At 37.5% G+C, this 26,102-nt stretch overlaps 2 protein-coding genes and 1 long non-coding RNA gene across 7 annotated transcripts; 2 read left to right on the top strand and 1 right to left on the bottom strand.

The window, feature by feature from the left end:
* The first annotated feature begins 7,178 nt into the window (after positions 1 to 7,178).
* LOC149103763 (uncharacterized) lies at positions 7,179 to 13,891 on the top strand. 5 transcript variants are annotated; one of them, XR_016201856.1, is made up of 6 exons: positions 8,562 to 8,898; positions 9,349 to 9,418; positions 9,602 to 9,666; positions 11,902 to 11,934; positions 12,214 to 12,275; positions 12,441 to 12,561. XR_016201856.1 is itself a non-coding variant. In XM_089272954.1 (3 exons), exons 1-3 carry the CDS (start codon positions 9,979 to 9,981, stop codon positions 12,563 to 12,565), a joined length of 408 nt encoding a protein of 135 aa, XP_089129080.1. In that variant the 5' UTR covers positions 9,677 to 9,978; the 3' UTR covers positions 12,566 to 13,891. The 5 variants fall into 5 exon arrangements, 1 of the variants encoding a protein (XP_089129080.1); XR_016201858.1 differs by lacking the exons at positions 11,902 to 11,934; positions 12,214 to 12,275 and adding an exon at positions 7,179 to 7,408 and having other exon boundaries at positions 8,801 to 8,898; XR_016201857.1 differs by lacking the exons at positions 11,902 to 11,934; positions 12,214 to 12,275; positions 12,441 to 12,561 and adding an exon at positions 10,091 to 10,215 and having other exon boundaries at positions 8,569 to 8,898.
* Positions 13,892 to 15,600: 1,709 nt separating this feature from the next.
* LOC149103762 (uncharacterized) lies at positions 15,601 to 23,099 on the bottom strand. The gene is made up of 3 exons (XR_016201854.1): positions 22,805 to 23,099; positions 17,269 to 17,351; positions 15,601 to 16,881 (listed from the first exon to the last, which is right to left on the bottom strand). It is a non-coding gene; the product is annotated as an uncharacterized LOC149103762 (long non-coding RNA).
* LOC110065850 (uncharacterized) lies at positions 21,298 to 25,303 on the top strand. The gene is made up of 2 exons (XM_020773018.2): positions 21,298 to 21,786; positions 23,193 to 25,303. The coding sequence occupies exons 1-2, from the start codon at positions 21,637 to 21,639 to the stop codon at positions 23,859 to 23,861; spliced, it is 819 nt and encodes a 272-aa protein (XP_020628677.2). The 5' UTR covers positions 21,298 to 21,636; the 3' UTR covers positions 23,862 to 25,303.
* Positions 25,304 to 26,102: the final 799 nt, after the last annotated feature.

The following is a 26,102-nucleotide window of genomic DNA, read 5'->3' as shown; positions in this document are numbered from 1 at the left end:
GCAAAGAACACTGAATGATCACTGACAAGCCAGACTGTCTTCCCTCCATCGAACTCCTCAGTGAGGACATCGGAGAATTCGGCGTTGTCCCATGATACTTGATGAACGGCTGAAAGCACCAGGTGAGCACAGCTTCGACCAACTAATATTTCGGTTCTCACAATTAGAAACGCTCACCATACTGTACTTGAAAGAATAATAATGCCTATTGCAAAGATGATGAAAAAAAGTAGTTTGGCTATTACCAGGAGAAAGACTGTAATCCAGCTTAATTTGTCTGGTTCCCTTCTGTCCCAGTATTACAATACACTTGGTATTATTTTTTCGATTTAGATCAAGTATGGCAAAAATGGTCTGCAGAGTAGCTTAGTATGACTCATAATAGTAAGGTGGAACTTGAATAAACATCGTTAAATGGAATATAAACAATTCACGACCCTGTCTAAAGACCCGGCAATAAATCCATCAGCCAACTAAGGCTAAAAAGGCAGCGTAACGAGATGGCTTAGCGTCTACTTTGCTAATTCTTAAAAGAATTGAATAGATCTCCATGATCTGGAACGCTTATAATTATGATCCTTGACCCAAAGTATTATTTTGATCGTGACTTCCCACGCACTTGTCCCAAAAAAGTCTACTTTGGCCGGGGTGACATTTTTCGGCATCAGGAAATTTAGAATGTTCTCAAAAATAGAACTTTTCTCAAGACGTCATTGTTTCCGACTGAAATGATAGATTTTACCAGGGTGGTGAGTGAGTAACTGGCAAAGGGCGCATACAGAAATATAACGTTGTATAATTGCTGATCGATCGAAGAGTTAATAATTTACATGAAAATAAAGGAGGGACATGTTTAAGAATAAATAGCCTATAAGTGCGTCCAAATATTGATGTGCAACGAAGCACGCATTGTTGTTTTCTTTTAATTTTATGAAAAAGTAATATTCACGCTGGGTCATTTCATGGGTGAAGACGATGACAGGGGCAATGTTTGCGACAGAACAACAAACAAAGCTCCATCGCCCTCGCCTCGCACTAAGGAGCAAAGGAATCTCCAGAAAGAAAGAAAGCCTGAAGATATCTACAACTGACAGATTATTCACACAGTTTCGAGCCTTGGCGAGAGTTCGCTGTCAATTAAGAGTGCCCTGCAACTCCCATGCATTCTACATGCAATTATCGTGAACTACGTGCCGATCAAGCCTCTCGTCCAAGCCGGAAAGCACTTCATGTATGCACGTATAACGGACCTACATTATTATTATTATTATTATTATTATTATTATTATTATTATTATTATTATTATTATTATTATTAAGTAGTTTCTTAGAAATCGATTTTGAAATAAAAAGATCTGCAAACGTAGTTCGTAAACACTGGCTGACCTCAGTCGGAAGACCAACGCCGATATTAGCCCAGTTTACACAAGTAGAAAGAACAGGGATGAAATTAAGGTCAGGGAAGACAAACCGCCTCTTGTGAGTCAACAATGCGTGGTGTATTCATTTCAGTGTGGCCTGTGTTAGGCAGGCTATGTCGGCTACACGTGCCGACACCTACACCAACGAATTGAAGAACACGAAGGATCGGCAATCGGAAACCACCTCAGAGAGCAGCACGATATGGAGCCAGGAGACATCGCACAGAGTTTTCGAATCTTAAGAAAGTGTCAGAACAAATTTGACTGCCTTATTTTTGAAATGTTTTTTTATCAAAGAACTGAAACCAATGCTAAACAAACAGTGCGATTCAATTCGCGCCAAATTATTTGTTCAGAACAATTCTTGCTAAGATTATTTTATTTTTCCATTGTATATTTTTAACACTTTTTCACATATTTTATCACATTTTAGCGTTCGCCACATTTTTATCTATTATAACTTGTTTTTAACATATTTATGCTAATTTAGAAAATTTTACTCACTTCAGAATGACCTCGGAGAGATCGAAACGTCGTGACTTTTTAGCGCTAGTTTTTATTTCAAAATTATTATCATTATTATTATTATTACTATTATTATTATTATTATTGTTATTTATTTATTTATTTATTTTTTGCAAAGAGAGGGGCAACTGCCCCTCCCGTTTATTGACATTCATTGATTATGTTACAACTTGAAAGTGTGAAAATATAGTTAGTCTATTTAACATCAAGTAGGAAGATCATAATAAGCGAACTAAATTGTTGTCTACTAATCAATATTTAAGACGTTTGTGATGGGTACTTCTGACAGCTTATAACCGTAGAGGGGGATTTAAATTCCACCGGAGTGTTGTTATCACTATGGGACATTAAATAATCTGTATAGTGCTTGTCGGGAGCTGGAATAATTATTGTTCAAACTGGGTCCTTTAAACGTTTGGAAATGTATTTACTATGGGTTAGGTTTGCAGTTACTTGGTGCAAAGTTTTTCTTTAGAGTTAGACGTTAACAGAATTGGAGGTCCACGAAGCTACAGTAGCTAGACTGCCGAAGGACGCATGCCTCATGGCACGGGCATCGGATGAGGATAAGGTTGTTCGAAAATGTGACAATCAGACAGAACGCCGCAAATATTTATCCTGTACGGAAATTAAAATTTAAGTTAAGATGTACTTTAGATGCTCTTCACTTATTAGATGCAGCTGGACGTCAATTATGAAGTTACGCCAGAGAAGCTACTCTGAAGATCAAGAGATGACCTCAAGGAAGAAAGGGATACGCCAATATTTGATGCCGCGATCTAGAGATTTCTTGTGAGAACAATCTGTTCTAGGCTGCTCCTCAAGGCTGCTCCACACACGTAACCTGTCCTTTGGTGAGGTGGGGAATAGCGCGAAAAAAAAGGCGCGAGAAAAACTGGGGAAGGGTACGTGCTTATTCAATGTCAGAGAAACGACGAATTTCCGTTAAAAACAAGTAAAAGTAGAGGATCTAAGAAAGCATTACTTCATTTAAGCCGCGCAAACAAGAGTCTTGATCCTTGATAGAGCATCTAAACTGATTAAAATAGAAAAAACGGAGATGGTTTTTTTATTATTACCAGACAGGAAAAAATATAGTATTGCATGCTGTTGATGTTTCAAATGGATTGGAGCGAGTAAAAACACTATCGGGTGTGTTGTTCCACAAACAGTTATATGGAACTGATGAGAACATGGTTTACTAACAGACAAAAACTGAAAAAGGAGGCATACATTTTGACAGATGTATATTGCTAAGAAAAATGATCGATACAGTGGAGATCAGGCTTCTTAGGGTGGCAAACGGAAATTAAATTTGATTTAAGCAAGAGATTATCATAATCTCTTGATGCGTAATTCAGATGAATTTTTTTGGCATCAGGAAATTTAGAATGTTTTCAAATAATTAAATTCTTCTGGAGACATCGTTGTTTCTGACTGGAGTGATAGATTTTACGAGGGTGGAGAGCGAATAAACGGCAAATGAGACATGCAGCAATGGAAAGTTGTATAATTGCTGATCGATCGAAGAGTTAATCAAATAAAGGAGGCACATGTACATATAAATAGAATCCAGTGCGCCCAAACATTGATGTGCAACGAAGCACGTATCACGGTTGTCTTCTTTTGTTAACCAAAAGTAATATTCACTCATTTAATTTGTGAAGACGATGACAGTTAGGGGCAAAGTTTGCGACAGAACAACAAATAATGCTAGAAATCATGCATACCCGATCACCCTCACCGCACGCATAACGGACCTACATTATTCTAAGACGTTGTGGTAGGTACTTCTGATAGCTTATAACGGTAGAGGGGGATTTTAATCCCACCGGAGTGTTGTTATCACTGCGGAACATTACATGATAATACGAAAATTACCCTATAGTCTGTATATGGCCGTGGCTTACCGGGAGCTGGTTAAATATCGTTTAAACAGGTTCTCAGCTCTGCCGGACTAATTTTCGAGCGTTTAGATATATTTTTACTATCGCTTAGGTTATCGGTTGGTGAAGTGCTTTTTTCTTCTTTTCAACCAGAGTTAGATGTTGACAGCATTGGATGATGTTGACAGCGTAGCTAGCTAGACTGCCTAAGGACGCATGCCTTACATGATGACCGGCATAGACGAGCTGAGGATTGTTGGAGAATGTGACTGTCAGAGAGAGCGCCTCCAAATATTCATGCTATAAGGAAATTAAAATTAAGTTAAGGTGTGATGTAATTTAGATGTTTTTCACCTATCGATCAGATGCTGTGAATTATGGAGTTTTGCCAGAGAAGCTTCTCTGAAGATCAAGAGATGACCTCAGTAAAGAAAGAGCTTCGTCAGTATTCGATGCCGATCTAGAGATTTAGTGTGATGAGAGCAATCTGATCTGGGCTGCTCCGCAAGTCTGCTCCATTCACATACATACATACGTTTATACATACGTTTATTTGATAAGTGGCCTGTTCCAGGTCTTTGGTTAATAGCGCGAAAAAAGGCGAGGGCAAAAAATGGGAGGAGGGCGTATTCAATATCAGAGAAACGACATGAAAATTTCAGTCAAAAACAAGTAAAAGTCGACAGTCTAAGAGCGCATTACTTTAATTCGTTTAAGCTGTGCAAATGAGAGTCGTGATCCTTGATAAAGCATCTCATTAACACAGAAATAAACGGAATGTAGTTTTTATTATTACCAGACAGGAACAACGATAGTATTTCACGCTGTTGATGTTTCAAATAAATTGGAGCGAGTGAAAACATTCTCGGATGTGTTGTTCCACACACGATTGTATAACTGATGAGAACATGTTTTACTAACAGTGAAAAACTGACAGTGGAGGCATACATTTTGAGACATAAATATTCAGCTGAGAAAAATGACTCGCGACACAGTGGTGTTACGATGTAGGTCACAAACGGAAATTAAATTTGACGTAAGATTACGGTAGTTGAGATATTCCTCTCTTATCAGCTGATGCTAAAAATGGAGTTGGACTTGGAAGTCTGAAGATAAGAGGTAAACTAACACATAGATAATATACTTTAAATAATACAAGTGAATAAATGAAAGATCATATGTCTTACTTCAATTAAGTTTAATCTATAACGAACGAAACTGTGAAGGCAAGAACAATTTTCTCTTTGAAGTTTTTTTTTTTTCACCCGAGATGGACCTGAAGGGCACCAAGCAGGCCTAAATTTCCGTGAGACTGTCATATTGTGTTGTGTGCATAAAAATATGGAAGAAAATAGAGTAGTTAAAAAAGTAGCTATTAATTGTATGTTGCCCGGTAGAGTCCTTATTTTTTATATAAAGAAGAGAATGACTACTCCCTACTGCAAAACCCCCTTTGACTGTGTCTTGCGCCTGACATTTTTTCCTTTTTACAGGCTATTCTTCCTCTTAATTCAAAGCCCTTCCCCTACCATTCCCACTCCTTGCTTTTGGAATTTCACTGCTTGTTTTTCTTGTTTTTCTCTTTTTCCTCGCATCCTCAAATTTTACCCCCTCCCTCTAGAACTCCGTGTGTTGACTACAGTGGAACCTCGATTTAACAAAGTCGCTTGGGACCGGCCAAATTTGTTCGTTAAATCGAGGGTTCGTTATATCGAAAACCTCGATATAACGAATTTGAGGGGAACGACCAAAATGTTCGTTATATCGAGGTCATAGTTAATGATTGATTTGTAACACAGTTGACTTCTGTCACACAATTCAATGCAATTTTCGTCGCCCAGAAGTGCCGCGTTTTTTTTACGCATGGTGGCTTTCAGTATCAATTATTTTCACTTTTGAGCAGACGCGCAGCTTTTGTTTACAAAAGAATGATACTTTCAGAGTATCGATCTAAAAATGTTGCAACATAGAGGTTATACAGAAAATTGTCTATGTGAACAAGGAAACGGGCTTTAGTGTTGTTATGTTACACTACCCAACATTTCCGGATTTCAAAGAAAATAGAGCAGAAGTTAATTGATGTCGAAATGCTATAGTGCCAATGTCTACGACATATAATAAGCTGTTGACTGAAAGGTTGCTGTCTCTTTACCATAAGGATTACAAGGATTTGCTGACTGTTGATCTGTTCAGCGTTTTAACTTCTGTCTTGTGTTGACATTGTAATTCATTATATCGAGGTACATTTTACGTCTGGGCTTCCGGATTATGTTCGTTATATCGAAGAATTCGTTATATCGAGGTTCGTTATGTCTAGGTTTAATTCCTTACATTTTACTGTAACTTTGACCGGGACAGAGAATATCGTTCGTTATATCGAGGACTTCGTTAAATAGAGGATCGTTAAATCGAGGTTCCACTGTATTCCTAGCTTCTCCCTTGATATATCCCTCTTTCTAGCCCCGTCCCCCCCCCCCCCCCCCCCCACCCTAGCATTCCGTGTATTCCTTTCCCTCCCCATTGTTAATCCCTAATTTATCCAGACTCCCTGTTTTTTTTTTTAGGTTATTTCTTTTTGACATTCCCCACCAGGGCTCGAGCACTAGCGTCTCCCCTGTTATATCCCTCTTTCTTTTATCATTCAAAACTTTCTCTCTTTTTTTGCATTCTATTTTTGACATCAATGAGCGATGAGTTCCAATATGATTTGCTGTTATTTCCGTTCAATTTTTGGCTCACGAGATTCTCTCTTGTTTTACGGAAGTCGCGCATGAAGAAAGACGAATATAAAGTCACGTTTGTAAAGGAACGAGAACTACTTAACCTAGTAAAGATTTCAAGTAACAGCGAACCAGTAATTGCCCGGGATAGCAATGGCCTTAGTGGCGCGAACATCTGCATTTTTGTCCTTCTTTGGCCAGCGGGGCCTTGGCGGGAGAAAAAGGTGGCTCTGAGGATGAATGAGGTGATTCGGTAGACTCTTGGATAATGACTTTCCCTTATTCAACGTCGGTTTCCTTCCCAAGAATCAAAAATATCCACTGGTTGGTCTCTGACTAAAACCGTTTGATTACAGCAACAACAGCCCCTCTAGAAGTTTAACTGATTGCCTGAATTACGGGGATGATTTGTGGTGAATTTCTCCATAACAGCTGATAAAAAAAAAAAAAAACATAATTCTACATGCTCCCATTGCTCCGTTAACGTGTGTAAGAAGCTGTAGAAATTAGTTAAAGAACAACAAGTGGATTTTAAGGAATGAAACCAGAGTTGCCTAACGATTTCCTCGCGCCAAGGCCCCGCCGACAGGACTGGAGGCCCTGGGACTCAACTTAAATTTGCATTACAAATATTTCACTGGACGAGATATAGGAGGTACTTGGTCGTACTTTGTCGTACTTGGAAATTGCCTAATGTCGTGTCTTTACCACAAGAAATGTTCCCAAATGTGTTCCAGACACAAACTTCGGCTGGAGGAACTTTCTGGAGGGAATTTCGCTCTTTTAGAGAAGATGCCTGAGGCAGCGAAGCGACCTCAAGATGCTATATTGTATCGACTGTCTTCGACCATGCTAGGTATGTACATATGTAATGAAACTTTTGTGTTTTCGTTACTTTTGAGTACTTGATGGTTTGAAAAGATTTAGCATGCTTTGAGACATTTATTCAGTCAAAATACATCTATCTCGTGAATTACAGCTCGGTAAATCGAATGTTAGACAGAGGTGTTTCGAGGTAGTTTTGCAAACGTACGAGAAACTAAGGAAATGAAAATCTTAGAAAGTTCCAGTTTATAATTCCATAATTTCACTATTGTCAACTTAATTTGATGGCTACCAACTTTTCTTCTTCAAACTGGTGTTCCATGTAAACAACATAAAGGCGAAATTCTTCGACATAATCATATTACCTGGGATAAGATTATTACCAGTCCAGTGGTATAGAATTGCTCTGTCATCCCCCCCCCCCCCGGGATTTTGACTTGCATTTCATAAGGTGGCAAATACCCCACCATGGGGCACCTGGTACATACAAAATGTGGATGGTGCAGCAGTGAGAAAAGTGCAAATGTCTGTGACACGTTTTCAGCAAAATCCTAATAACTTTACATTATTAAGACAAAAACAATACATGAATGGGATATCTTCACAGTCTATTCATGAGTTTGACATTTGTATTTAATTTTCTCAGTTCCTCTCTTTTGGTTATGTTAAATTTGTTTTAGATGTTCTAGCCATGTTTAGACCGACAAAATGTGTAATTCTTTGTTTTTGACTAAATTGTCAAATGCCCCATCCCCGGGCAGCCCCTAGCAAACAAATGCCCTGTGGTGGGGACCAGCAACTACTCAAATACTCATCAAATGTCCGAAGGGTGGGAGGGGGGATGCGTGGAAGGGATAAGTGGGCTTGGAATTGACAGAGCCATACAGTAAGTTTGTATGTTTTAGTGGAAAACTTATAAGCTAAGCTTTAATCTACACAAGTTTGGTTATTTTGACTGTCAGGCTTGTTTTTAGCCCCAGAAATTATATCTAAGGATTATATATTTTTGATGCAGTACTTATTGGTAACAGAAAATGATGGGAAATTGCTTATACATGTAACCCGACTAATTGGGCTCTTGACTTTTAAACACAGTTAGGAATGGACCAGTTGATAATTGTGTGGAAGGGTGGGGGAGGAGGTTTAGATGAATTTCTCCCACAATATTATTTTTTCTCCTTCTAGCTGTGTGGGAAATTTTTTCCATACCTTTTTGATCTTCCTTCCTCATCGACTGTTTTTTTTTTCTTTTTGAAATTTCTCTCCCTCCCCCAACAATAATCCAATGGACGATCCCTTACATTTGGCTTGTTTGTAGTAAGTTATTTGGAGTGACTGTTGGAACATGATGTTAATAATTGCGCTTGAAAAAGTAGATATTAAATCGCTTATCAAAGTGTCTGTATTACTCACATTGTATCAGGCAAAACATGAAGCACATGAACATAATATGATGATATTGGAGTGCTGACAGAGAGACTTCTGGTGGACTTCAGATACAGCTACATGTATTATTTAAAGGTAATTTCTGGTGTATAAGGCTATTGTGAACCCTACATAGCAGCTACCATGTGTAGTATCAGTCTCCTGAGAATTGATGAAGGGGATGATGCCATTATTGCACATGAAATACACTGTACATGTATCTTATTGTAGACTTGTCTGTACTCCTTTATCTTAAGTGTTGATGTGTTAAGAGGGTTAAACCAAGAGCTTCTTTAGTCCTGGAAATCTCCAAGACAGTTCTTAGTGGCAAAATATCAACTGTGGGAAGTTGCTCTTAGGATTAGGGTTTAGTAATATGCATTGTGGATTACTGGAAAAATTTAAACAAAGCTGCTGTTGAACCAATCACTTTTATTGATAGCACTTTTAATACAATTTTCAATGTTGGATGTAATAGTTTCCTTCTTTTCAAAGGTAAACAGTAACTGATAAGTCTCTCATTGAAATATTTTCATTTATTATCAGTCAAACAAGAAGCAAACAACAACATGGGACAACTAAGAGCTATGGAGGAGTCAGTGTACAGCTAGATCAGGTCAGTTTATATTTCTGGTATCTGTAATGTTGTCCGCAAACGTTCAGGTCTACACCTGTATAACATAGTTACTACTCTTATTAATTCTAATTCCGCTAGTTACAGTAGTTTACAACACTAAAGCATACCAACAGTTAGAAATCGTATTAAGTAATTTGAGAATATGTTTTTATCTCTTAATAGGGCAAACAAGAATCGCATATTAAACACCAAAAGACCAGTGAAGGAAGTGAAATACATTAGACATGGTAGGCCAGTCAAAGTTTTTCTATTCATTGTAAATGTAGTGGACTAGTGTATCAATATAATTATAATTTTAGTCATTTTGAGGAACTGGTACAGTGTACTATAGGATGAAATTCAGTCTTGAGAAATCCAGCAAGGAATTTTCAACTGAAATTTTGGAAAATTTTTAGTGGAAAAAGTTGCATCTTATCATTCCTATCACAATTCAATAACAACAAAATGGGGCTCACTGAGCTGAGTTTTGAGCTACAGTATAAGAGCTTAAAGCTAAAATTAAGTGTGTTTTTAACAAGTTGTATTGTTGCTTTGGTAACATGTTATATAAAAGAATGTCTGCAACTTGTTTACCGATAATTGGGCATTTGTGTGATACCATTATTGTAGCGTCACTTGATAAACAGTGGCAGTATTCATCTCTCGATGCAGCTGTTAGAAAAGTGCAGGAAACTGTGTCCAGCCTCCTTAAAGTGAGAATACCCCAAGTGTTCAAAAAAAGAAAGTGCTTTCTGTTTGGATTAAGTCCTAGTGTCAACAAGATTGACCGCAAGCTCTTTGTAAAATCAAGTAATGGAACAACTTATCGCTTGCTATTATATTTTTCTTCTGACTGGTCAGCAAACTTGCTAAAATCACAATAGTGGTATCTACATTCACGTACATGTACACCTTTGTATTGCAATAAGTCAAATGTTCAGCAAGAAGACCTCTTTCCTGTGGTTTACCTTTTACCATTCACTAGCTTGGCGGTTATTTTATTCTTGATCTCTTGCTGCTGAAAAGAAAATTAAAATTGTCAGCCCGAGTAAATTCGCTTTTGCAGGGGGGGGGGGGGGGGGGGGATCACCAGTTGTTGACTTCTAAATTTCAGCCCCTTGTTCTCTGGACATGAAAAACGACTCAGATAAGTTATATTGTAAGCAAGGTTGCCAAATAAGACTATCAAACCCTGGAACTCCTTCCCTTGTTCCTGTACATTTGATGCTCATGCACTACTGATAATTAAAACAATACCATTGAGCTCAAACCTAATAAATTTCTGCTGAGGCGAGGACCATTTAAAAATCTTTCACTCTTGAGTTATTCCTGGAGTCAATTATTACACGCAAATTTGATTCAGCTGTCAATCAACAAGTCCATGCTGCACCAATCAGGAGCCCAGCTTGTGGGCAAATGGGTTTTTCAAAATTGAGGGTTTGTAGGAAAGCATTTCCTTGCTCTCCCCACCACCCCTCTGATTCCAAATTTTATCGAACTTGCTTTTATTTGAGCACCCATATTAGACACTCACAGATGATTCCAAAGTTTAACTCTGGCAAATCATGTTTTGATCTCAACACTTGACAGCTGACAGACTATTCCACATTTTAACCGACATACAATGTTTTGATCGCAATGTCCCTACTGAAAACTGAATGATAATTCCAAATTTTATCAGGCAGGTCATGTTTCTCAATATCATACTGGCCAAATTTATGTGAAATGATTTATCCATCTGTGACAACTTACAGATGATTCAAAAATTAAACTGTGAAAACGAAATTTTGATCTTAGTATCCATACTGACAACTAACAACTTCCAGATTTTATTTACAAATCATATTTTGATGTTGAACGTTCTCACTGACAACAGTGATAGATGATTCCAAATTTTTAACTGACGATCAAGTTTGATCTCAATACCCTTACTGATAATTGACAGATGATTTCAGATTTTTAATGACAGATGATTTCAAATTTTTAACTGAGACAAATCTTGTTTTGATCTATACATCCTTACTCATAACTGATCCATATTGACCACTGATGGATTTAAATTTAAGTGACCATTCATATTTCGTTTGCCATATCCTTACTGGGACCTGACTTATGACTGGAAAGTCACTGATAGGCTAGTCATGTTTTGATCTCAGCATTGTAGTCTACAATTGTCAGATGACTTGTCTCAACCACAACATCCTTACTAACAAATGACAGATTACTCCAAGTTTTAACTTATACCGTTTTGATTTTGACATGCATGCTGGCAACTTGTATGCATGTGTGTCTCGAAATAATTGTAATTGAGAAATCTTGTTTTATCGTTTTAAATCAGTATTTATCTAGTTCTAATTGTCTCCTGGATTACATATTTCAGCTGATACTTGCCAACCAGTTTGTCTTTCACAATACAAAAAAACCCTTTCTGTTTTCTCACTTGAAAATATGTAAAGAAAGCTATGCTTTTTCCCTGATTTCAGTGAGCCGTCAGTTGATGAGAGAAACATGTTTAGGTCAGTAAATGATTTCTCACTTATAATTTGAGGTCATCTGTTAGATTTAAAAAGGATGCTGAGGTAAAAGCATGATTTGTCAGTAAAATTTTGAGTCAGTTGAGAAGTGTTGTCTTCGTCACCTGATAGCTTGTTTTGTTAGTTTGGCAGCAGAATCAGTTATCGAATCAAAGTGTCACAGGTGCATGTTGTCATTAAGTTTACTCCTGGCGTTTTTAATACGTTTCTATGGTTTACTGCCCAGTCTACAAATAATGTTGAGGTTTTCTGATCCATTAGGTTACAACAGTGATCGAAATCCAATTCCTCCCTACAGAATCAGTAATTTGTGAAGCAAACAGGTAATGAGAATTAAGACAATCGTGTTGTATTTCGGGAGTTCCGTAGCCGATGTATATGGGATAGGGTGAAGAAAGCTTCACGTAGTTGCAAAAGAAGTGCAAATACAACACAAAGCTTCAGTATGATGTATATTGATAAACCTTTGTGTTTCTTTTTTCTTTCAGGATATGTCAGTGATCAGACGACTGAAGCAGATAAAAGCAAAGACAAGACACGGCACTGCCTGGAAGAACTATTAAGAAGACAAGGACCCTTGAGACAAGACACAGTATGCAAGAGACAAAAGTAAGAGATTTTTTCAAACCAAAAAGCAGGACGTGAACGTTCGGATTTTTTCCTGGACTTAACGTTAGGATCTGCCATGTTTTCCTTACAATTAAACAAAACACGAACGCTATCTATAACAATGGACTAACCCGAAAAATGATTCATAGTTAGGTTTTGCAGGAAACGTGTCGTCAGCTTTGCTTTACAAATTTTAATCCAGCTTTAATCTTTTTGTCTTTGTTCACGATGCGGGAGCTTGGTGGATTATGTGACTGACGCGTACGTGACTGTTGAACATCAGTGTTGTTGCGTTACACTAGCGGCCGTTGAGAATATGTTAGTAAGGCTTTGTGCGGGAATTTCAATACACTGCATGGCAACAGGAGATTTAACTGTTAATTTGTTGGCTTGTTTAGACAAACGGCAAGGCAGCAGGATACCATAGGAAACTTTATTTTCTTTATTTTCCGAGTTAGCAGTTAAAATACCGCAACATTTCCTGACTTTGATTTATTCCCGTGCATAACTTTAGTAACATGTTTATCAACAGTCGTTCGTGTAACACAACAGCTCTGTTGTTCAATGGTTACGTACGTTTCTGTCATATGATTCACCGACTGGGAGTTCTCGTATCGTGAGCTTCGATTCTTTGATTTTCCTTGAGAAGCAAATTTTTATAGATAGCCTTCGTGTTTAGAATCGCAACGTTTTGCTAGTTTTCTCCGACGGACCAATTTCAGAATGGATTGTCTTGTTTGTCGCGAATCACTCAACCAGAATTTATCAAAATGTCAAAAGTTTTTGTCGAGTTATTTCAAGCGTGTTCCGTCGAGTTAGTTTTGTACTAAATCAATATTTCTCGTTTATTAAATGTTTTCTACAAATTGTCTCGACTGCCCAATATTTTAGGGTAACCCATGTCAAAATTTTTAATTTTCCCACCAAAAAACTTAGAAAAAATACGGGCGCCTAAAATACGCATGCGCCATTTTTTCCCTTATTTTCTTTGTCAACCCTTGTTGAAAATTTTTGTTTTCCCACCAAAAAACTTAGAAAAAAAACGGGCGCCTAAAATACGCATGCGCCGGTTTTTTTAATTTTTTTTTTCTTTTGGTAATATTTTTAATTACTGTGTATTGTTATTACTCTTAACTGTTTATTAAAGTGTTTTTTCATCCACTCAGTAAAAGTAATAAATACAACTCTCAAACTTATTGTCTTCTTTTGTTTCTTTAATTGACATCAAATAACTTTAATTAAACAATGACAAATCAATAAGTCACAAGCATTCTTTAATTACTTTTATTAAAATTCAATTAAATTAATTACAAAGGTGTCACCAAAAAAATTCTCCTATATATACTAAGACTTTTGGCGGGAAAATTGGAAAAAATTTGCACAGCGTTTCCCCTGACAACTTTTTTGACAAAAATGTTAAGGGGGTACCCCCTATAATTTTTCCCGCCAGAAAAAAATCAACATATACCATCTTGAACACAAACTAACAAAAAATTTTCATTCGAATTTTTCAAAAACTAAGATTTTGATTCCAATAAATATTTGTGCTCAAGATGGTATATTCCATGATGATATTTTGTTAAATAGTCAGCCGTGAAACGAGCGTCTAGAAACTTATCTACAACATTGAGAGGAGCAAGTTAAAATTTCTACAACTGCAACGTTTTAACACAACATTGAGAAGGTGAAAACATTTCTGCATGCATATGTAAATCGAAATATATAAGGAAGTTTACACAGCTGGGTAACTTGCGCCCCAACTACCTAAACTTTCTTAACCATAGCGATCCTTAAAATGTCGCCACGTTCTCAATGTTGTGCAGAAACGTTGCACTTGTAGACATTTTAACTTGCTCGTCTCATTTCTGTATATAGATTTCTAGCTGTCCGTCATTTACAGTTTAACTATTTAACGTGAAACCATCATGCAATACATTTCAAGAAGATAGTTAAGGCAAGCCATGAACTCGATTACTCCGACGAAATAATAAAACAATAATAATAATAATAATAATAATAATAAAAAAACCGCGAAAATGTCAATCAAGTCTTAACGTTCACAAAATTTAGAGCTTCCGTCACTTTCAGCCGAGATGAAAAAGCAAAATCCGACAAATTGTAGGCTAATTTGAAAGACATGTTCATGGCTTGCTTCGTTATCTTCTAAAAATTGCTTCCAGCGAGGTGATAAAGGTTAATGTCTGGTTATCAAGCTTCAAAATGAATCACTATACTATAAATCCAATGGCCTCTTCAATATTTTTTATTAAAACTGTCCTTTCCGAACAAAAGCAATAACATTTTCAAGAATCAGAAAATTGAACCTACAGCATTGAAAAGCAATAGTGCTGATAGCAAATGTTTGGTAAATTTTAAAAGAATCACAATTGGATATGTTAAAAATCAAAGATGTAATATTAAGTACTCTTAGTAAATATATCTGTCAGTTGAGGACGAAAGTCATATCATTTAGAACAATCAAACAATTGGAGCTATAAGTTTTTGAAAAGCAGCAAAACCTGCTCGTAAATATTCGTTTTCGGTACAAAAATTGTTAAAATAGTAGCTTTATAACATTTTAGAATATTCAAACAATTGAGGTTACATTTCTGAAACCCAAAATATCTGAAAGTACAAATGAAAGCCAAAACAATTTGAAAAATCAGACAATTGGACCTGCATTTTTGAAAAGCGATAATGGAAGAGTTGCTTGATACCAGACATAATTCAATACAGCCTCGCTGAAAGTTAAACAAGAGGATGTATTTGGTTCATGGTTGACGTTCTTGCGCTTAGTCCCCTTCCGAAGAAACAAAATATAAACCGGACGTTTTCCGTACAGGAATGTATGAAATAATGTCTGCCGATAAATCTAGTATTTTCAGGCAACGAAGATCAATCCAGAAACCCAATATCCTCCTCTAGAATTATTTATTTTCAAGGTGGCTCAGCATGTCAATACACAATAAACGTCAAAAAATGGTCAAGCTTTTTACTACAGCGCATAAAAGGAAAAAAAAAACAAAGACGAACGGAACAACGAAGAAAGCATTCAATAATATGCCGTGATCATGTCAACAAATATTTCAAATAGTCAAACATTTACTTGAACAAAGTTGCGAACAAATTCAGATTTACAAACGAATCGTTAACGATTCTTGGAATAATTTGAAATCTTTGATAATTTCAAGAAACGATAGAATTTGTTTGATAGTCATGCTTAACACTTATAATTAACTTGAGTACAAACTGCAGCATTTTCAGATCATTTGGGTCATTAATTAATTCTAATTTGCTTTTTTAACATACACAATTTACACAGGTAAATAAATTTCCGCGAACGTTCTGGGAAAATAAGGAAAACAATATAAATGATTACGTCTATTCGACTGCAAATCAAAGAATCGGTCAAGACAGTTCTTTAATTTCATATCTGAAAATGCTAAGATTTGAAAAGTAGAAATAATTCTCCGACAACACAAGGAGCTCAACTGAAACCGAATTTTCTACGACCATGTAGTCATTTAATATTGTTTTTGAGCAAGGGCATTGCCCTGTGACATACAATTGCAATTTCACATTTTATATTGAAGCTACGCCTTCGTAGAAACTTATATTAATTAGTGCTGCGATTTTGTAGAACAAGACAACTTTTAAAAATGCTCAGCGTTGAATTGTTTGCCCATTTTGTATGAAAAACGAATTTGCTAGAATGATTGCCATGATCACGTAAGCAAGAGTTACCACCACGGTTTGATTTCAACATACAGCGTCACCTTAAAACACTCTACCAAGGTCATCGCCTAGTAACAAGTTTTCAAGGTTAGGAGAGTTGAGCGATTGTAAAACAATTTGGAATTTTCAAAAAAATAAATAACAATACTCGACTTTGTCAAAGTACACATAGTAAAGCATGCAAATGCCGAACCGATAAAATATAATTTCGTCAAGTTGCTGATCACTCAAGCAAAGAAATAAAACTCCCCGTAATTTGAAAACATGTAGTAAATGATTGCTCTAAGGCTGTTGAGTAACCTTTCCGTGAAAAATGGCAGAGCTCACTAACAATCGCTAACGAGTTTGATATTTTTCGCGCCCAAATATCACTCCAAAGCAAATATTTCAGCCGAGAAAACTGAAAAACTTTTATCAGTTAAAACGATTTGGTACTCCATTGAATCTTCTCTAGTTTCGAGACTGCCATTTCTTATCGGAGAGATTTCAATTCAACCAAATTCTCAAATGCTATTCTTAACTTTGTCTTCATCCTCCCTGCTTGAATCCTTGTGTTTTCCTGACTTTCCTTCAGTCGTTTACTCCCTGAAAATAAAATGAATGAAAATTGGATAAGGAACAAAGAAGTGTGGAAACACGAGTAAACGAGGAGTAAAGAACTAAAAGTGAATTGCTAAACACGAGTGCGCGTTGACGAATACAAGACAAAGTTTGACAAAGAAAGGTAGTTTTCATAACAAAAGCCAAATTCTCGTCGAAAAGACCACTAAGAACCTATCGTCTCGTATGGTTCAGAACTAGCCTCTAACGTACAATTTACTTTCTTACTAAAGCCATACGGTTGTTTTGAAGTTCAACACGAAATCTAAACCTAGTCCGGCAAGCGCACGTGGTGGCAGAATGACTTGGAGCCGGTATTTTTTGGTTGAAACATTACCTTAGAAGGTAGAATGCAAAGAAATTGATATTAACCATTAGTAGAAATGGGTGTCAACCGACTTCTTTTCCCCCAAACGTCGACGCCATCTGTTCATCAAAGTAAGAATTCGCTTCTCCTGTAGAAGGGAACAGTAAACATCTTACTCCGACGGTAAACATCTCAAATTGACAAACAAGCACTTCAGATCAGCAATAGTCATCATGAATATGGAAAGCGACATTAGACCAATCAGCTAACTCCGGCACGTCACAAATCTTTAACGACAACACCCTTTGCACGCTTTCTTCTGCTAAACTTTGCATTACCTTTGTTCATATGGAGCCCACGTGCGCCCGTATGGACTGCAGACACAAAAGGTCATTTTTCAAATATAATTAATGCCCCGTCCACAATACGCCGGAGGAATTTGACAACGGAGGTTTCACCATGAAAGCGCATCAAATGGTTTCTGTCCACACTACGCCACAGGAATATAAAAACGCAACAATCATCGGCCATTTTGGATTTGTATTTGAGGAAAACTACGTCAGAGCAATCAAATGATTATCGTGATTACATCGTTTTCGAAAAGCTCCGTTTTCAAATGTTTGCCGTCCGCACGAAAACGAAAGGCCGGCGTTTTCAAATTCCTCCAGCTTGTAGAGCGTTTTCGATCGCGAAAAGCTCCGTTTTCGTAACGGACCATCACGGATTATCATTTTGACATTCAAAGATACAAAAACTGATTAACCATGACATGTTTTTTCTGTCCTACGAGCTATTCGTCCTCGTAACACACATGGTAAGACCCAGTACAACTTGAGTTCAGGAAAACTGGCCAAAAGCAAGGTTGTCTAAGTCATTGACAAGGCAAGAGGCTCAACGAAAAATCGTTGTTTTAAATTTAGTTTCAGCTAGTTGTGTTTCGTCTATGAGAGGTTGTCACGTGAGATTGTCAGTTCTTGGGCAACTAGTGCCAGTCCCAGGTTTAGAGAGTCGCACTTGCGGTGAAATTACAGACAATGTTAATGAAAATAAAGCTTCTACTTTCCCCATCACCGTACCTCTTTGATTGGAAGGAACTCAACAGGGAAAAGCTTTCATAAAAGCTTTAATAGTTGATGACGTTTGTTGTTAGCCAGAATTAAAACATTAAAAAATCAGGCTAGAGCTTTTGATTAGCCTTACGTCTTTATAAAATTTGTTTATTAAGTGCATTGCTGCGTCTTGCTTATCTTTACAGAAACTTGTGTTTATTGTGCTCTCGTTTGCATAAAGTGGTCCAATCCTTTTTTAAAGTCTTCGCATATTGTTTACTCGCTTAAAAAACAGGGCTTGATCAACGAAAGAAATGCCAAAGGAAAATTTTACAGTAACTCAGCTTTGATCCCTAATCTTAAAATTTGTTTTTAATACTAAATAAATTAAAATTAAAGAAAAAGAAAATTAAAACAAAGTATTAGTGCTACAAAAAAAAGCAACAACAACAACAACAACAAAACAATATGAGTTTAACCCGAGCCTGGAATAAGGAAAATAAAATCTAGTAGTTCGCTGACGGACGTTGAACCCACACCTCCCTGAACTCCTCCGCACGGGGACTTTCATTGCATGAAATGACAAAAACCACCTGGATAGGGAGGATTTATGATCACCTAGGCTATTTACTAAGTTCATGTTTGTACCTAGAGAAAACCACAGTGAATTCGGAAACTAATCATGCAATAATCTATGGGGGAACGCATAGGGCAATGTACATCAGAACGGACAGAAGCGCAAAGGCACGGATAGAACGCACGACAAAATATGCTCGAGGGAGTGCACGTTGTAACGGACGAACAGCCACTGGGGAGAACATACGGCTTATTCACGGGTAACATGGGCAGAGAAACCCCGGGTAAACGAGTAGGAGAGCGCACAGAATTGCGCATAGAAGAACACACTTGGGAATAGACAGAGAACGCAACGCGGTGTAATGGAAGGGCAGAAAGAATTGTTCGTTCCACTTTCAGATGTGATAAAGAAAGTTATACCAACTTCATCTTGGAATTTTGTGGAATTTTATATGAAGTTTAAGACCCAGTTTCGGGATGGAAGAAAGTATTATTACAAGAATTATAGAGTAACATAGCCTACTAATATAGCAAGACACGACACAAAGAAGTCTTGACAAGAGATCTTGGGACTCACACTTTCCTGGCTAAAATGTTTTTACGGTTAAGATTCTTTACGGTTAACGGTTAAAATTTTCTAACTTTGACGTCTAACGGCTGAATTTTTGGCCCGTTTTACGGCTAAAGGCTTACCACATTGAGACTCTCTTATAGAAATTCGCTGGGCGAGTTAGCAGGCGCAGAGTCGGATGGGAGCCGCGAGCGCTTGTGATCCTCTTCCGAGGAGAGAGCTTTTGTCCAATGAGGTGTTGTGCTGTGCTTGGTTTGGTTTAGGGCCTTTTAACTGACATCGGCGGATGACTTTGTCCGGTTACGCAAACCGGTTCACTGAACTGCTAAAAAAATCCGTTCACAATCAACTATCGAGCATATTCCAGTTGAATAAGCCACAAGATACATCCGAAACATAAAGTTTAACAGAAAGTCAAACTCGCTGACTGTAAATACCAACCTCAATTGATATGAAAAATTTCGATACTTAAAAGAGATAAGTCACGGTTTCGGCATCATGAAAATTTTAGCTTATATTTTTCAAGTTCGTCGTTTACAATCCGTGTCAATCTTCTTCATCCTTAACCATCCTTGTTCCTTCGTGGTTCATTACGATCTCTGGTGTTTTTCTATCTTAATAAACTACTATTTACAGGTTTCCAGTTTATTACAGGTAATTTTGTACGTGGCCAAAATAACTCAAAATGCTGTGCCTGAGCTTTTTTAATGACATAACATAAGTGAGTTTGACAAAGCCTGCTGGACTACCGAAGCAAGTTGAGCTGAGAATAGGTTCATGCAAAGATCGAGATACCAGCCTTATTTCTCAAATAACCGCGCTGGTTGGTAATTAATTCAAAACTCGACCTCACGAAGCGGGCATTTATTTGAGCCTAGCGTTGAAAGTAGCATTGGAAATGAACGCTCTATTAAATTAACGCAAGTTCAAAAATTCTCGCGCTAATTAACTCGTGTTAATTTCATGGAACGTTAATTTCGGCGTTAAATTTTTCACGACAGTAAGTTCTATTATTTTGACAAAAATAATTATAAATCCTGTCCTAACAATTCTCTCCGCAAACTGACATTTTTGTGTGCACCCACCAGCGTTAATTTTCCTGTTTAGGACGATCTTGCCTGTTAATTACGCAATTCGCGAAATTAATTAAGTCGGGGCGTGATGTATGCAAACCCTATTTTTATACGTTTAATATAAGGGACTTGACGTTCAATCGCGAAAATACGGTTACCCGAGAACACTGATCTGAACGGAAACGTCACGCTGACAGAATTAGGATAGACAGAAAGTTTTAAACACTTATGGATTAACATGCTTGAAGTATGAAGAGAAATTCATTTTACCTTAATTCACTGAACGCAAGATCTAGCAAACAGGGCCACGTTGTTCAAGGAGTGGGTAACCCTATCCATCGAACAAATTACTCTCCACTGGACAGCGTACGGTTTGTTTTGCCAACAATATTCGGAAGATACAGTTATCCACTCTTTAAACGACAGTAGCAATGAATTGAATGAGGCGCTTTGAAAAGCTCCGCCACTCAAAAAAGCTCCATTGCTATGTCCACTCGAGATTGAGTTCTTGAATATTGTAAAAATTACGAAAATTCCACAATTGAAGGGTCGTTAATCAATGAGCTTTTAAACGCGGGTTCAGTACTTTTGATTGTGGATATCACCACCCTTAACAATGAGTTCTTTGGTAAATAGGTATTCATATTAAGAATACAGCTTTAATTCAACTTGCTAGTGTGAGGAAAGAAGAGTTTTGATTGTTTGTTAAGTATCATGATTGAATAAGATACAAGCGATCGCCGGAGGGTATCGATTTTGTTTGTGAAAATGAATCTAAGCAAACAGGTCACATATTTATCGACTCAGTTGTTTTACTATAACATCGTACTTTTTCTTTGTCTCTAGTCTCATCCCGGTCGTTTCATTAAACGTTTCGCCCCTGTCCCTGTCTCAACCAAGCTATGGGAGGTTTTTTAAACATATTGATGAATAAAAACAGGTGATCAAGTCACATTTGTTTCAGAGATGTTTGGTGTTCTACAGACCATGTAGAAAAAGGTCGGTGCTTGCAATGAATGGTCTACTGGCATATGACAGGTATGCGAAAGTGGCCCTTCATGGTTGAATAGATAAGTACTTTTAAAACGTGTTACTCGGGAAAATCTTAGCAAAATTAATCACTCCTGAATTCTGGGAGCATTTAGCACTGCTCAAAAAGCAGAAATGGATGGAAACAAAGCTGGAGTGGCACGTTTTTTCATGTTATTTCTTTTTGCAAAATTGGTTTCGGGGAATTTTAGTGACGAACAGTCCACGGAAATACAAGACTCAGCTGTTTGGAAACGAGAAAAAGTCAAAACTGAACAAAAAGAGGTAGGAAAATGCTTTTTGTCCTAATTGTTTGTTTTGAAATAGTTGGGCGTTTCTTATAATAATGATCCCGGGGTAAACGTACTTGTCATTTTTAGTTCCAGTGGCCAAAATTTCAGCCTGAATGGTGAAAGCTAAGAGGCGAGATCACCATGAACCGTATACACGCTACATAGTTTCTTTGAATTTGGATGAAACTACAATATTTAGTAAGAGTAGTATTTTCGCGATCAGTGTAAAATTTACTGACTGCAGAATTACAATCATGACAAGCAGTGATATAGAAAATAATAATTATTTCTTTCGTCGAAATTTCAAAGGTGGAAATAGGCTGAATAATGTACCACTCTCAGATATTTCTTAAAGGAACTGTAGGTTGTACACAAAATTGAGAAATTAACATACACTATTTTAACGAAACATGACAATCGAGTTTTTGATTTCCTTATACAGTAGATAGCTTTTGCCTGAACATCGCCGCGGTTGTATACGCTTCATGAGATGTTTTGATCACGCAACAGCGAATAGAAAAACATATCACAATCTTTTCATTTTTTGAACTCCAGAAATCACTCAACCAATCAATTGTTGGAGGCGCGTTGCTGCGCCTTATCGGTTGACCAACTTGATCATAGTTAGTATGTATGGGTTGAAGGACCGCTGAATGCTTAAGAAAGTTCAAGCTTATGAAAACCAACAGCTATGAAACTGTATCGACGGCTTTACAGCCGAACACGAGCTCAGAGAACCACAGGAAGATCGAGGTTTAGCGATCAATCTAAGTCAGATTCCTGTCTTTTTATTTGTAACACAGTTGATAATCTACTAATACAAACTACTTTCTTGCAAACTATATATTGTTTGCCGTTTCACGGACTATATATACACATAACAAGCACGATCACACATAGCACACAATGTACGACGAGAGGGTTTCAATTCGCTGTCATCGAGATCGTACACGTTTTTAAAACTGTTCGGTCGCGAATTCGGGTAAAAAAATCAGATTTTCTGCACTTACACTATTCACTGCCGCTGAAAATTCCTCTTGTAAAAATTCGTCCTGTTCCAAGACATCCAAAATCGCATCCATATCATCTCCAAGTATCGTAAGTCCATCTTCTTCGTCCTCCATTTTGTTTACAACGTGTGCAGTTAGTATCACGTGATGCGCAGGCTCAACATCAGACACAAATCTATTGTTTCGCTCTCTGAAGTTCGCCGGGTTTCATAACCAGTCTGCTCTACTAACTATGAACTTGATCGAATAGTCGATCAAGATTTTAGGCGCACCGGTTGCCTTGTAGGGTGGTTAGAAAAGGATTTGTCATAAGTCAATTAATCCCTTTAGCCTTCGCTGAATGATAGATATCCTTGTACTTTGCACTATCTTCTTTTGTTCAAAACAGGAAGATTTGCGATCAGAAGATACAACTTACAATTCCTTTGTGGAATCACTTCTCCATGAAACAAAACGCAAAAGCACGAAAGTTGCTCCAAGAATTTCTTATTTCCACAAAAGAAAGAGTGTTGCCAGCAAGGTTATCCCTGAAATTGCTCGAGTTCTTGCAAAACACATCGAAGGCATGGAACCTCAGTTTAAGTCAGCTTCCTTCAATCAGCTGTGGCAAGAGCTGAGAGAACCGCTGACGAATGTAATGAAACCGCGAAAAGTGGAAGAATTGCTGACTGAACTGGAGCAATGCAAACTGGGTGACGCGCAACATACATACGAGTTTCCAACCGACGTCCAAAGTATCAAAAGAGACTTAGTCATTTGCAAAATCGGCGAAATTCTGGAGGTGAATGGAGAGGAATCGTCCAAGAACCAAGGCAATTATGCACACATCTGGAGTCTTCTAAATAATCCGCTGACCAGTTGTTTTAAGGTCACAGAGCTGTCGTCGCTGATAAAAGACCTACGGAAATGTTTGCCGCGATTTGAGCTGGCCGGAATTAAGTACGTAGTACCAAGCAAGATGTCTGAAGTGGCAAGGGACGTAGTCATTTGCAAAGTCGATGACGTACTTAATAAATCTTTCAGTGAGAAAGGTTCTGGAAGTGAAATAATCCCATAGGAAATGCTTTTCTGCATGCTTTCGCAAGGATATTGGTCTTAACTCTTGCACCTCCAAGACCGTCATATTTGAAAATTGAAAAAAAAGATAATCTAAATTTCATTTTTTATGATAAAGTGAAAACATGAAAAGAAACAATAGCATAGGAGAGGACTGCTTGATGGCTTTTATGTAAATATTCCAAGCTAGGTTTTCATCCTCAGTTAAAATCACACACACCAGGAGCCCATGACCAGGAGCCTCCATACGTACTGTACCCTTGAGTCAACCCTTTCCCGTATTAATTTATTTTTAGAATTGATCTCCCGCAAGTTTCCCGCATTTTCCACGCATTCCGCTATTACTGTTATTATTTCGCTGTAAGCTGTGACCAGCGGCGTGTTACGGGCGTGTGACGTATACAATAGCTTCCCTCTGATTGGGCATTCTAAAGAATTTGCGGGAACACGAGACCCCCGCGGTGTTCTAAAAATAGATTAATACGGGAAAGGGTTGACTCCAAGGGTTAGTATGGGAGATGAAGGCTCCTGGTCATGGGCTCCTGCACACACTGATTGACCCACGGTTCGATCATGAAAGTAAAAGGCAACTAAGGAGATAATTATTAGACCAGGTTGAGCAAATATCGTGATTTATCAGTGGCGAGCAGGTCAAGTTATCCGGCTGAGGCAAATAATTGATCTGTGAGACACTCCCAAATCACGACATTTTGCGATAACCGAGTCCGAGAATTGTTTTAACATTCTATCACCAAGTTTGTTTTGATATTTGAATCACTCTCTGACAGGCGATCTGCCAATTTTTTTACACAAGAGCTTGGTTAACATTATATATGAGTAGAATCTATTGAACAGATTTGAGACCCCTTTAGGAGTTGGGGGGGGAGGAGGGGGGGAGTGTCTGAGTATCCCACATCCCGTTAATGTTTGGTCTACATATGCCGTATTCCTTTAATTCCAAAATTTTGCAGAAAAAAAAAATTAACGGTTTTCCTACTTACTTCCCGTTTTATCTGATCTAAATATCCCATATCCCATAAGTTTTCCCCAAAATTATCCTGTATCCAGTTAATTGTTTTATCCAAATATCCCGTGTCCTGAAAACCCCTAATGGGGCCTTTTAGAAGGTATTACGCATGAGCAGACATTGTTTGTAAGCAGTTATTTACAGGTTACATGATGAGCTCTCGGCCAATAAAAAGGAAGGAAAAAATGTAAAAGAAATGACAAAATACTCATTTAGAGAAATGTTTAGCTAAAGAATTTTAGCAACTGGACTGAAGTTAAGTTGTAATTAGGTCGTCCGAAGAAATTATAAAAATACTGAATTATCTTTTAAATTGAGATAAATAACGAATTTTAAAACAGTAAGGTAATGTGCAACTGAGACAGATCGTTAAACGAACTGTTACCATTAAAGAAAATGAAATGTTCTAACGTGAATCTGTTATTGGGGCTATTTATTTATGAGCGATAATGAACTGAACGCATATAAAATGAAAGCCTACTGAAACACAGTCGCCTACGATAAATATACACAACTCTACTGGGAATAAATATAAGTACTCTGACTAAAATAATTAACAATTTTTCGAAGTTGAGCAAAATATCGTGATTTATTAGTGGCGTGCTCAAGTAAGCGATCCCCCTAAAGGTTCTTTTTCATATAATGCAAATGAAACTCGTCTTTACATGAAATTAGGTTTTGCATGAGGATTCGTTTTGAAACAGAGTATGGATAGTAGAAGAGACTGGATAGGAAACTATAGGTCACGTGTAGTGTATTGAACACGTTGATTGGCTAAGGGCATATTTGAAAATGATGGAGTCTGGTGGAAATTCATGACGTAGAAAATGGCGTGAAAATGGTGTAAGTATAGGAAAATTTACTATTGTTCCCTCGAGTTTTTGTGTTTTTGGTTAGTTGCAACACTTTGGTAAGTATTTAATTGCCTTATTTTCTTTTTTGCCCGAACCAACCCGCCCAAGCCACACACGGATGACTAAGGTAACAGTATGATGTTATGGCTGTAATTTATTTTTTTCTCGAGACGCCGAAATATGGTCAACTGTTAACCATATTTCAAGCATAAATCCATGATTTTTTTACTCATTTTTCTCATATTTCTTCGGTGTATAAAAGCAACTATGACATTTGCAATTTAATTCAAACTTCAAATTGTGGCTTGGTCATATTTTCGGCGCTGAGTGTAATTTCTAGCGTCTAAAGTCAGAGGTTTAC

Source organism: Orbicella faveolata, unplaced genomic scaffold (genome assembly GCF_042242905.1).
Source record: "Orbicella faveolata isolate gen_17 unplaced genomic scaffold, um_ofav_v1 contig_35, whole genome shotgun sequence".
NCBI classification, from domain to species: domain Eukaryota; kingdom Metazoa; phylum Cnidaria; class Anthozoa; order Scleractinia; family Merulinidae; genus Orbicella; species Orbicella faveolata.
Note: the sequence above shows the minus strand (reverse complement) of the source record. Positions and strands in the feature narration are given on the sequence as shown.